The 13,409-nt window shown below is 29.2% G+C and overlaps 2 protein-coding genes and 1 long non-coding RNA gene across 3 annotated transcripts; all 3 read right to left on the reverse strand.

Moving 5' to 3' along the window:
* Positions 1-31: 31 nt before the first annotated feature.
* On the reverse strand, positions 32-1,752 carry LOC145318162 (uncharacterized). The gene is made up of 2 exons (XM_080159508.1): positions 1,679-1,752; positions 32-1,089 (listed from the first exon to the last, which is right to left on the reverse strand). The coding sequence occupies exon 2, from the start codon at positions 1,063-1,065 to the stop codon at positions 370-372; it is 696 nt and encodes a 231-aa protein (XP_080015634.1). The 5' UTR covers positions 1,066-1,089; positions 1,679-1,752; the 3' UTR covers positions 32-369.
* Positions 1,753-8,471: 6,719 nt separating this feature from the next.
* LOC145315594 (uncharacterized) lies at positions 8,472-10,021 on the reverse strand. Its single transcript, XM_080155572.1, has 2 exons — positions 9,951-10,021; positions 8,472-9,150 (listed from the first exon to the last, which is right to left on the reverse strand). Exon 2 carries the CDS (start codon positions 9,123-9,125, stop codon positions 8,517-8,519), a length of 609 nt encoding a protein of 202 aa, XP_080011698.1. The 5' UTR covers positions 9,126-9,150; positions 9,951-10,021; the 3' UTR covers positions 8,472-8,516.
* A 365-nt stretch (positions 10,022-10,386) lies between these two features.
* Positions 10,387-11,971, reverse strand: LOC145315596 (uncharacterized). The gene is made up of 2 exons (XR_013878087.1): positions 11,892-11,971; positions 10,387-11,396 (listed from the first exon to the last, which is right to left on the reverse strand). It is a non-coding gene; the product is annotated as an uncharacterized LOC145315596 (long non-coding RNA).
* Between the last annotated feature and the right edge of the window lie 1,438 nt (positions 11,972-13,409).

A 13,409-nucleotide genomic window follows, 5' to 3' on the forward strand; every position in this document is an offset into this window, starting at 1 on the left:
ACAAGTAACACAATTTTGATTATGAGAACGAATTAAATATGAGAAAATGATAAATATAAATTGGTTTACAAAAATTAAAGTAGGTATTTTGGCATTCAAGAGAAGGACAGAAAAAATATATAAACAAAAACAGTATCTAAATGAATTATATGATATAAAATTAATTTTTACAATTTTATATTAATTAGTATTCCTCAAACTTAGGTTAGGGTAAATTGGGTATGTAAGCTTAGAACCACACAGCTTTCAGTTTTTAAATAATTTAAATATTATGAGTTTTTAAAATACTAATATTCATATTTTTCTGATATCTGCAACTTAGTAGCCTGTATTATTTTCACAAGAACAACATGACAACCATTTTAGTGCTTAAACAAATTCTTCAATCTCAATTCCCTCTTCCTCTATAATCACTTCCACACTCTCAGCCTTTATATTGATACACAAAGGATCCTCATCAGGAGTTTCTTCTTCTTTTATCAACAGTTTTATATCAGCTTTATAACAATCAACAAAACTGGAAGAAGCAGAAGGAGAAACTTTATTCTTTAGTTCTAAGTTGAGCAAATGTCCAGCTGATTTATTATGTCTTGACAGGTCTGAGTTTTTGTAATAAGATTTCTTGCATAAATCACATGAGTATGCCTTCTTCCCTGTATGAGTCCTTTCATGAACAGTTAACTCTCCATTTGTATTGTAAGATTTATCACATGTATCACAAGAGTATTGCTTCTCTCCTGTATGGATTCTCTTATGATAAATTAAGTGACTTTGTTGTGTGAAAGTCTTTTCACATGTTTCACAAGAGTATGGCTTTACTCCTGTATGAATCCTCTTATGTTTAGCCAATACACTTTGTATTGAGAAAGCTTTATTACACGTATCACAAGAGTATGGCTTCTCTCCCGTATGAATTCTCTTGTGTATCGTTAAGTCACCACTTTGTGTAAATGCCTTTTCACATGCACTACACTTATATGGCCTCTCACCTGTATGAATTCTAATATGTCTTGTCAAATCGCTCTTTTGAGAGAATTCCTTGCAGCAGATATTACACTTGTTCATGATGTATTCTTATTTGTTCTTTCACTTGGATTAAATAAATGTTTAATGTTATACATGTGTAAAATTAAAAATGATAATTTTAAGCCTTAATAATTTCAATACTTATTTTATTGTAATTGCTATTACAACTATGACTTGGCCTATTGGTTAGTGTGGTAAATCAAATGTGCTCAATAACTACTAGGCCACATTGAATATCTTGAATTGTCTAGCTCAGCATCAGTGAAAAATCAAAATCAGCTTATCATTTCTCGTTAATGTAACTAAAGAATTTGTAATAATTTGAAAATTTTATTTTTTCTCAATAATTTTTCTCCTTGTAACTAAATCCTGTTGGAACTCTTTGGCAACTGTGAGACAAACTCTGTAACTTATAAAATTAGTTGCACTGCAAAAAAGAAAAATATTGAGTCAGCAAAAAATAGATATTTTGTTCAAATATCTTAAAATGAAGTGAGTAGCTCACTAATAAAATTAAGATTTAGCTTGTCTCGCAGGGGTTAGTTGTAAGGGGAAAATCTAGAAAAAAATCCTAATGATTATACATTATCTGATTCTGCAGGAAATTATAAAAACAAATTCTGGTACAATTAAAGAGAGAAATCATATTTACCTGATTTATCTTAGCTACTTATTCAAATAAAGGCTGGAAGAATTATATTTTCATTTCATTGTTATCCGTTATCTGAAAAAAATAAAAAGTTACAAAAAGTGATAAGTTTTGATTTGCAAAATAGAAAAAAATAACCAAATAATCTTTAATAACCAGCAATAAGAAGAAAAATAATATATACAGATTTTTGTAAAAATAAAGTGTTGGAAGGAGAGGGGAGGGGGAGATTTTCCACTTTTTACTTACTCCGTGATTATTTGGCTAAGTAATAATGTAATATAACCTAAAGATAAAGTTATATCCAAAATAACCTATAGTCTAATATTAATATCAATAATCATAATGACGGAGTAAGTGAAAGTTTCAAAACTCCCCCCCCCCCCCCCAGCTTTAATATTTACATTCAAAATAATACAATATTTACAAAATTTGGTATTTCACATAAGAAAACAAATTGTTTATCATTATATCTAAATTTTATGTTCTATGATATCAATAGAATCTTTATCCTCAAATTCTTCTTCTATTTCCTGATTTAAAGTTTTTTCACCATTCTCACCCTCCATGTTTATAGAGAGAGGATCTTCATCAAGAGTTTTTCTTTTATCTCTAGTTTGATATTAGCTCCACCACAATCAACAAAACTGGTAGAAGTTGATGTTGGAACTGTATTCTCAGTAGATTCCAACTTCTTGAGATGTCCAGCTGATTTGTTATGCTGTGACAATTCTGAACTGGAGTAATAAAATTTCTGGCATAAATCACAATTATAAGGCGTTTCTCCTGAATGGATCCTTCTATGCTTTGTTAAGTCACCAATGTTCATAGATAATTTTTTACAAGTGTCACAAGAGTATGGCTTCTCACCTGAATGGATCCTGTTATGACAAGTTAAATTACCATTTGTACGGAAAGCTTTTTTACACGTATCACAAGAGTATAACTTCTCTAGCGTATGGATTCTCTTATGGACAGTTAATTTACATTGCTGTAAGAAAGTCTTTTCACATGTATCACAAGAGTATGGCTTCACTCCTGTATGGGTCCTCTCATGGACAATTAAATGACCTTGTTGTGAGAAAGCCTTATCACATGTATCACATTTGAATGGTTTCTCTCCTGTATGGATCCTCTTATGAACAGTTAATGTAATTTGTTGTGAGAAAGATTTTACACATGTATCACAGGAGAATGGCTTCTCGCCTGTATGAATTCTCATATGTCTTGTTAAAACGCTCTTGTGGGAGAATTGCTTGTGGCAAATATCACACGACAACATGATGAATTTTAATTGTTCTTGCACCTGGAATAAATATTATTCAATCAAAATGTAGATAATAAAATAAAAATTTGCTGTCACATTGTCAATAACTTTTAGCTGAAACCCATGGACGTCCGCAGCGGGCGGTGGGGAGGTAAAGGGGTGATTCCCCCACCCCCGCTTCAAAAGTTTTTACCCCCTCTCACAAATAAAGAAAGCTTGGACGTTCTTGGCTGTACCAAAAAACAAAATTAAATAGGGTAGGTTATTTGAATTATTTATTGGTTAACAAAGTCTTTTTTTAATGACAGACAAAAATCCTTCCTCTATAATATTAGAACATTTTAAGGTTATATTTCTTTTTGATTCACCACCAATATAGAGTTGCTACACTTTCATCCTTTTCTAAAGTTTTGTAGAGTATTTATGTTAACTTTGAAAAAAAAATTTTGTCTATAGTTCTTTTTAATAAAAAATACACATATTTAGTGAATATTATCGTTCTACTGCTATTTTTAAGCCTTAAAACTCACACCTTTACGGTTTTTTTAGCGCAACCTACTCCTCCCTTAATGAAATCAACACGTACATCCACTCCCCTCCCCCTCTTTACCGGAAATCTTAACACTAGAATTTCAGAGATTCTACAACATAATATTTGCAATATATGATGATTCATTTTTTAACCCTGCAGATATTAAAGATACACAATTATAATATAATTATCTGCGTAACTGAAAATTAAACCACATGAATTGCTCGATAACTTAGCCAGCTTGAATAATACATGACCAAAATTATTTGATAGTTTTTATTTCATATTATAGAAAACTGACTTACTTTACTTAGCTAAAATAACTCGTTTTCTTTTTTTATAATCTAAGATTTTCAATTCATTTTATATTCCGTCTGAAAATTAAAAAAATATAATTTAACACAATTATAATCATGAGAAAAAAATGAGAAATATATTGGATAACAAAAATGAAAGAAGTTTTACAATGTAATATCAATTAGTATTCCTCAAACTTAGGTTAGGATATTTTAAACAATAAAGCAAACAAAATATATAAGATACTACCTATTTACAAATTTTGACAAATAACATTTTTTCAAAGAATTATGAATTAAATAATTTTTGGAAAAGTGATATTATTTGCACATTACATCAAATCTTAAAAACAAACATAATTAAACACTTGTTTTAAGACATTCAAAACAAATTTGCAATTTAGGTTCATTTATTTATAAAGCATTTTATCTACTTAAACAAATTCTTCACTCTCAATTCCTTCTTCTTCTTTCTATTTCCTCTTTTATAATTACTTCCACATTCTCAGCCTTCATTTTGACAGAGAGAGGATCTTCATCAAGAGTTTCTTCTTCTTTTATCTCTAGTTTGATATTAGCTTCACCACAATCAATAAAACTGGTAGAAGCAGAAGGTGGAACTGTATTTTTAGTAGATTCTATTTTCTTTAGATGTCCAGCTGATTTATTATGTATTGTCAATTGTAATCTAGTTTTATAAGATTTCTGGCAGAATTCACAAGAGTATGGCTTCTCTCCTGTATGAATCCTCTTGTGGGCTGTTAACTCACTACTAGAACGGAAAGCTTTGTCACATGTATCACAAGAGTAAGGCTTCTCTCCTGTATGGATCCTTTATGTTCTTTTAATGCACTTTGATGTGAGAAAGCCTTTTCACATGTATCACAAGAGTATGGTTTCTCAACAGTATGGATCCTTTTGTGAACTGTAAGGTGATTACTGACTGAAAATGCCATTTCACATGTATCACATTTGAATGGCTTCTCACCTGTATGAATTCTCATATGTCTTGTTAAACTACTCTTCTTAGGGAATTCCTTGTAGCAGAAATTACACTTGTTCATGATGGATTCTAAATTGTTCTTGCACCTGGAATAAACAATATATAATAGTAAAGTAGGAAATAATAATTTTTGATCTTATTATTTCATTTTCAAAGCTACTCTATAATTAAGATGTCAGTACAGTCCCTATGTGGGTAAAATTATTAGATGTACTCAATATCCCTCTATCTCCTTCTCTCTCAAGTTACGTGGAAGCGCTCATCTACGTACAACATACATGACACACACAAAGTACCTAATACATAAAATAGTGTCTTATCAAAACAAATAAATTTAAGAAAATAAACATGTTTTAAAGAATCTCAGCATCTCGGGTCTACAAAACTAGTTCTAATCTTATAATTGTACATTTTATATCTGCGGAAAGCTGTTTATAATATGACGCGAGAGATAACTATTGTTATCATTTCAATTTAATGTAAATAAGAAATTGTAATAATTTGAAAATTTAATTTTATCTCTGATATTTTACTCCTTGTAACTAACCCTCGGGTGGACTCTTTGGCTACTGCGAGACAAACGCTGTTGCTTATAAAGATACCTGCACTGTAAAAATGAGAAAAGTAATGATTCAGCAAAAAAAGATATTTTGTTCAAATATCTTAAAAGGAAGTGAGTAACTCACAAATAAAATTAAGATCTAGCTTGTCTCGCAGGGGTTAGTTGTAAAGGGAACATCTAGAAAAAAAATTTAATGATTTCAAATTATCTGATTCTGCAAGAAATGATGAAAACAAATTCTGGCACAATTAATGAAAGTAATCACATTTACCTGATTTATCTTAGCTATTTATTCAAATGAATATTTTTAACCAAATAATCTTATATAACCAGCAAAAGTAGAAAAATAATATATATACAGATTTTGAAGTAAAGGTTGAGGGGGGTGGGGTGGAGTTTTGCCACGTTCACTTACTGGGTGATTATTAGGCTAGGTATTAATGTTTGACAATATAACATAAAATAAAGTTTACCAAAAATAATCTACTGTCTCACATTAATATCAGGCTTCATAATCAAAGAAAAACCGAAAGTGGCAAAACTCCCACCCCCTCCTTTTAATATTTACATTAAAAATAATACAATACTTACAAAATGTGGTATTTCACATGAGAAAAACAATTTTTCATAATATTTAAATTTTATGTTCTATGATTTCAATAGAGAGAGGATCTTCATCAAATTCAAGAGTTTTTTCTTCTTTTATTTCCAGTTTAATATTAGATTCACCACAATCTTGCAGAAGCAGAAGGTGGAACTGAGTTTTTAAGAGATTCTAACTTCCGGAGATGTTCAGCTGATTTATTATGTATTGAGAAATGTGAACTAGAGATATAATATTTCTGGCATAATTCACAAAAGTATGTCTTCCCTCTCTTCTTTCCCTTCTCTCCTGTATGGATCCTCTTATGAACAGTTAGGCCTCTATTTGTATGGAAAGCTTTTACACATATAACACACGAGTACGGCTTCTCTCCTGTATGAATCCTCTTATGGACAGTTAATTCACTTTGTTGTCTGAAAGCTTTTTCACATGTATTACAAGAGTATGATTTCTCTCTTGTGTGAATCTTTTTATGCATAGTTAAAGCACCTTACTTTACATTTGAAATAATACAATATCTACATAGATAGATTTAAGAAAATCAATTGTTCATCATATTTCAATTCTATGTTTTACTATATCAATAGAATCTTTATCCTCAATTTCTTCTTTTAATTCCTTTTTTATAGTTTCTTTAACATTCTCAGTCTCTATGTTGATAGAGAGAGGATCTTCATCAAGAGTTTCTTCTTCTTTTATCTCTAGTTTAATATCAGCTTCACTACAATCAACAAAACTGGTAGAAGCAGAGTGTGAAACTGTATTCTTAGTAGATTTTAACTTTTTGAGATGTTTGGCTGACATAATATGTGAATTCAAAATTTCAAGAAAAAAAAATTTCAAAATTGAAAAAAAAATTTCTAAAAGGATAATACCGGTTAGTTTATTAAACAACATAAGCATCTTTTTTAGATAATATTTGTGTGTTTTAAAGAAAAAATGACAATCGACTTCCAGGCTAGGTTAAGGTGCTGCAGGCCTCCAGATGGACTCTGGACAGGTAAAATATTATGTTAATATATAATAATATGTTAATATTATCCAAATAAATGCATATTCTGTTATATAAATAGACCTCTAACTCTTCATATAAGAAATTTGATTGTTTACCTGTCCAGAGTGGACCTGGAGGCCTGCAAGACCTGAACTTGAAGGCCGATTTATATATTTTCTTCATATATGTTAATAAGATCAAAACATACATATTCTGTTTTAAAAGTTGACCTCTAACTCTTAAAATAAAAATTTTATTTTTTACCTGTCCAGAGTGAACGAGGCCTGCAGGACCTGACCCTGGAGGCTAATTTTCATTTTTTCTTCAGATGTTAATAACATCCTAAAAGGTGCATATTTTGTTTAAGATAAATTGATCTCTAAATCTTCAAACAAAAATTTTAAATTTTTTTACCTGTCCAGAAACCACCTTCCAGCCTGCAGCACCTGAACCTGGAAACCTATCCAAAAAATTAATAAATCAAAGAGAACTAATACCCAAAAGTAAACTTTTATCCCAACTAACCTATAGTTTCACAATAAGACCTAGCTTAATAATCACGGAGTAGGCGAAAGTGGCAAAACTTTTCTCTCCCTTAGATTAAGTTAATTCTATGAAAAATAACCGATATTTAAAACATAATCACAAACAATAATATATTTTCAGGATTTTCTCAATTACTGTAGAGCTTTATGCATTTTTGTCATATCACAGTATTTTTAATGGGTTATTTTAGGTTAATTTGGGTAAGTCAAAGGTTAACGATTCCCCTCAGAGATAAAGCCCCCCGCAGGGGCTAGAAATAGGAGAAAACCTACTGTGAAAATAAGACAAAACGCTCCTTCAGAGGCGTTGTCTCAAAACTGACAATATTCGTTTTTGTTATTTAAATTTAATATCATATAGTATATATAGTAAATTTTGGTCAAATAAAGGTAATATTATATAGTATATATAGTAAATTTTTGTCATATAGTATGATATAGTATCCAAACTCATCCTATATAGTATAAATAGTATATATAGTATGCAGTGGTCGCCCTGCCTATACTTAAAAGTAGCTTAACTGTAAAGGATACCCATATGATATCTTATCAGTTATTAGCCAGATCCTTCACTACAGACAAAAAAATCTTACGGCTTTATATCCTAAATATAAACTTTAGAGGAATCTTTCATCTCTATAACCTATGGCCTCACTAAATTGCCTAACAAAATAACTATGGAGTGTCCAAATACCTGTTTTTATTTATGATATTCTTATTATTCCATGTAACCAAATTTCATTTTCGTGTTCTGAAAATATAAAAAATAATCAAGAAATAAAAAAGTATATGTACAGAAAACAAACAAGAATTACAGATTTACACAGAGAGATAACTTTAAAATTCTTATCTAATCAATTAAAAAAAATGTAAGAAAATAAATAGAGAGAAAAAGTATTTTTAATGTAAAAAATCAAAAAAAAATTAGTACTTAAGAATACATTGTCTTTTTATATACAACAATTTAATTTACTGAAAATTGATCTTTCTCATCAAATGAAATTCTATTTTTAAAAAAAAATTTATACTTTCATAGAGTTAATTATATTCAATCTTGTGTTCAACCATGTCAATACTATTTATATAATCTTCATCAGGATTCTGTTCACAAGAAAGAGAATCTTTATCCATTTCTTCTTCTATTTCCTTTTTTATAGTTTCTTCAACATTCTCAGCCTCCATGTTGATAGAGAGAGGATCCTCATCAAGAGTTTCTTCTTCTTTTATCTCTAGTTTGATATTAGCTTCACCACAATCAACAAAACTGGTAGAAGCAGAAGTTGGAACTGTATTCTTAGTAGATTTTAACTTCTTGAGATGTCCAGCGGATTTGTTATGTGTTGTCAGGTTTGAACTAGAGTTATAAGATTTCTGGCATAATTCACAAGAGTATGGCTTCTCACCTGTATGAATCCTCTTATGACGAGTTAAATTACTATTTGTACGGAAAGCTTTTTTACATGTATCACAAAAGTATAACTTCTCTAGCATATGGATTCTCTTATGGACAGTTAATTTATATTGCTGTAAGAAAGTCTTTTCACATGTATCACAGGAGAATGGCTTCTCGCCTGTATGAATTCCCATATGTCTTGTTAAAACGCTCTTGTGGGAGAATTGCTTGTGGCAAATATCACACGACAACATGATGAATTTTTAATTGTTCTTGCACCTGGAATAAATATTATTCAATCAAAATGTAGATAATAAAATAAAAATTTGTTGTCATATTGTCAATAACTTTTAGCTGAAACCCATGGACGTCCGCAGCGGGCGGTGGGGAGGTAAAGGGGTGATCCCCCCACCCCCGCTTCAAAAGTTTTTACCCCCTCTCACAAATAAAGAAAGCTTTGACGTTCTTTGCTGTACCAAAAAACAAAATTAAATAGGGTAGGTTATTTGAATTATTTATTGGTTAACAAAGTCTTTTTTTAATGACAGACAAAAATCCTTCCTCTATAATATTAGAACATTTTAAGGTTATATTTCTTTTTGATTCACCACCAATATAGAGTTGCTACACTTTCACCCTTTTCTAAAGTTTCGTAGAGTATTTATGTTAACTTTGAAAAAATTTTTTGTCTATAGTTCTTTTTAATAAGAAATACACATATTTAGTGAATATTATCGTTCTACTGCTATTTTTAAGCCTTAAAACTCACACCTTTACGGTTTTTTTTAGCGCAACCTACTCCTCCCTTAATGAAATCAACACGTACATCCACTCCCCCCCCCCCCCCTCTTTACCGGAAATCTTAACACTAGAATTTCAGAGATTCTACAACATAATATTTGTAATATATGATGATTCATTTTTTAACCCTGCAGGTATTAAATACACAATTATAATATAATTATCTGCGTAACTGAAAATTAAACCACATGAACTGCTCGATAACTTAGCCAGCTAGAATAATAGGTGACCAAAATTATTTGATAGTTTTTATTTCATAATATAGTAAACTGACTTACTTTACTTAGTTAAAATAACTCGTTTTCTGTTTTTATAATCTAAGATTTTCAATTCATTTTATATTCAGTCTGAAAATAAAAAAATATAATTTAACACAATTATAATCATGAGAAAAAAATGAGAAATATATTGGATAACAAAAATGAAAGAAGTTTTACAATGGTATTAATACATACTATAGAAAAAACCATCCCAAAACCAAAATGTTTTCTTTAAATAATAATTCACTATTCAAAAAAAATAAAATTAATATTAAAATAAACTAATTCACTTTTATTACAGACAGACAGACATCTACAACTTTAATATAAATATTCTGCTGCATAATATTTGTTAGGTATATAGAAAAGAAAATTACTTTACTTTGCTAAACTCAAATTACTCGTGTTTTCTTTCTTTTTATAATCTTAGAGTCTCAATTCATTTTATATTCAGTCTGAAAATAAATATGATAATAATTATACATGTAACACAATTCTAAATCAAGAACAAAATGAGAAATAAATTGGATAATAAAAATTAAAGAAGTTATTAAAGATTTGGTGTTCAAGAGAAGGACAGAAAAAAATTACATTTTTTTATCAATTAGTATTCCTTAAACTTAGGTTATAGTAAATTGGTTGTGTACAAGGTAGCGCTGTAAGGTTAGGACGACACAGGTTCATGTTTAAACAATAAAGCAAACAAAATATATGACAAACTACCTATTTACACATTTTTAAAATTTATACAAATAACATTTTCCTCAAATAATTATGTTTTTTTCTTTGAAATTGTTTTTGGAAAAGTAATATCATTTACACATTTTTAAAATCTTAAATACAAACATAAACATACAAGCTAAAAGACATTTATAACAAATTCGAAAACTAGGTTCATTCATTTATCAAACATTTTTATGTTTATCTACTTAAACAAATTCTTCCTCTTCTATAATTACTTCCACACTTTCAGCCTCTATCTTTATAAAGATAAGATCTTCATCAAGAGTTTCTTCTACTTCCTTCTCTAGTTTGATGTTAGCTTCACCACAAAAACTGTTAGATGTAGAAAGTGGAACTAAATCCTTAGTAGATTCTAACTTATTTAGATGTCCAGCAGATTTAAGGTGTCTTGTCAAGTTCGATCTATCATTAAAAGATTTCTTGCATAATTCACAGGAGTATGGTTTCTCTCCTGTATGAATCCTCCTATGTTCAGCTAATACACTTTGTTTTGAGAAAGCCTTATTACATGTATCACAAGAGTATGGCTTTTCTCCTGTATGGATCATCTTATGACCAGTTAAATGTCCATTCGTACGGAAAGCTTTTTCGCATATATCACAAGAATATGGTTTTTCTCCTGTATGGATCCTCATGTGCAATGTTAAATTACCCTTTGTAGAGAATTCCTTGTAGCAGATATGACACTTGTTCATGATGGATTTTTATTTGTTCTTGCACCTGAGATAAACATTTATTTTAGGCAATTCTTGAGTTGAAGGAATATAATAAATCTTTATTATTGTATCTTTGAATGATCAATCAAATTAATTCTTACTTTGCACTCTGAAACTCCCATCTACTTTTTAAAAAAATTTTTTTTTCTTGAATCATGCTACCCTGTACCCAATATAACCTAGCCTAACCCAAAGTAAAACACAAACACATAAAAACATCCACACAATAAAGAAGAAGGGGGGGGGGGGTTCTGATCTCAATTTGACACTTCATGGAAACCTTTCTTTTCTTAAATAAAAAGAATAAAAATCGTAAATTTTCTTGTGGCCTTTTACCATTAAAGATCCATACTACACTCCAATTAAAAGTAAAAAATATATATATAGACTTATATTAAGATTCATTAAAAGATAACTGAATTATTCTCAATGGTTAGCAAAGTCTTTTATATGGACAGACAGACATTTACTTACTTCAATTTGCTAAGATAAAACTTACTTCAGTTTTCTTGTTCCTTTTATGTTTCTATTGAATTCAGTTTTATGGTCTTAAGCCTCAATACATTTTATATTCAGTCTGAAAATAAATATAAAATTACTTTATAAGTAACAGAATTCTAAAAAGAAGATCTAAAATAAGAAAATAAGAAATAATTAAAAATTTAAATAAGATAAATATACATTTGCAGAGAGGACAGAAAATTTTTAAACAGAATCTACACGATTTAGTTGAAATATAATTAATTTTTACAATTTTAAATCAAAGTCAAACTTAGGTAAGGGTATATTGGATATGTACAGAGTAGCCCCACAAGGTTGGGGCAACGCAGATTTATGCTTAAACAATAAAAAATAAAGCAAACAAAGTAATATATAAAACTTACAAAGTTTTTTTTTCGATGAATTATGATTTTAATTATCTTTAAATTTGTTTTTGGAGAAGTAATATTATATACACATTTTTCAAATCTTAAATACAAACATAAGGGGGGGGGGGTTTAATGCAACCATCTCGTAATCAATGTATAAATGGCACTTAGAATTCGAATTTTGATCTGAAAGGGATAGTTCTATGAAGTGTATTTAAAGAGTTAAGGTACTTAGAGTAGTGAACTTTTATATGTCTTAGTAGAATATATTAGGCATTGGATAGATATGATTATATGTTAAAGAATTTTTAACATTGACCAGACCAAACTTTTTTTATTTGACAATATCGAAAAAAGTTAAAGAGATTTGCCACATAAATTACATGAGAATGGTCTATTTTTTCCTAATATGTATAGCCAAAACACCAATTTTAGATAATCTTTTTCCACATATTTCACAAGAGTTACAAAAAAAATTGAACAGGGGTTCCCCTTGGGACAAGTTACTTAAAAAACATAAAAAACAACGTCCGGTTCACTATAGGACAGGTTTTCTATAGATTCTTTTTTAAAAAAAATAAAGAAAACCGTCTGGTTTACTTACAATATACACATTATCTCACGCGGAAATATTAACTAACCATACAACATATATATATATATATATATAAAAAGACTATTCTCATGTAATTTATGTTTCAAATCACTAACTCTTTTAGATATTGTTAAATAAAAAAAGTTTGGTCAGGTCAATGTTAAAATTCTTTATCACAATCATATCTATCAAATGCCTAATATATTCTACTAAGACATATAAAAAGATCACTACTCTAAGTACCATACTGAATATTTTATTGGTCATTCTTTGTTGTTATGTGTATTTCGTTGTATAAAAAGTTTAAAGTTCTATTAACTAGTAAATGCTATCTAAAGTTGTATTTATGACAAAAAAGTTTTTGCCATATATAACACGCAACGAAGTTGAAAATAAAAATGAAAAACTCATTTTTTAAGGAAAACCCCTGGTAAAATCTCTTAATTTTAATCAACAACTTTATATTATGCACTACTACGTTATTTAAAATAGAAAAAACTTACAGTTCACTATTTTTTTTAAAATGCACTTCGTGAAACTATCCCTTTTGCAT

The sequence above is a fragment of the Acartia tonsa genome, chromosome 4, assembly GCF_053477335.1.
Source record: "Acartia tonsa isolate MP-2025a chromosome 4, ASM5347733v1, whole genome shotgun sequence".
NCBI lineage: Eukaryota > Metazoa > Arthropoda > Copepoda > Calanoida > Acartiidae > Acartia > Acartia tonsa.

Coding starts and splice junctions, on each gene's coding strand:
- LOC145318162 (XM_080159508.1), bottom strand. CDS start 1,065: ATGAACAAGTGTAATATCTGCTGCAAGGAATTCTCTCAAAAGAGCGAT.
- LOC145315594 (XM_080155572.1), bottom strand. CDS start 9,125: ATGTTGTCGTGTGATATTTGCCACAAGCAATTCTCCCACAAGAGCGTT.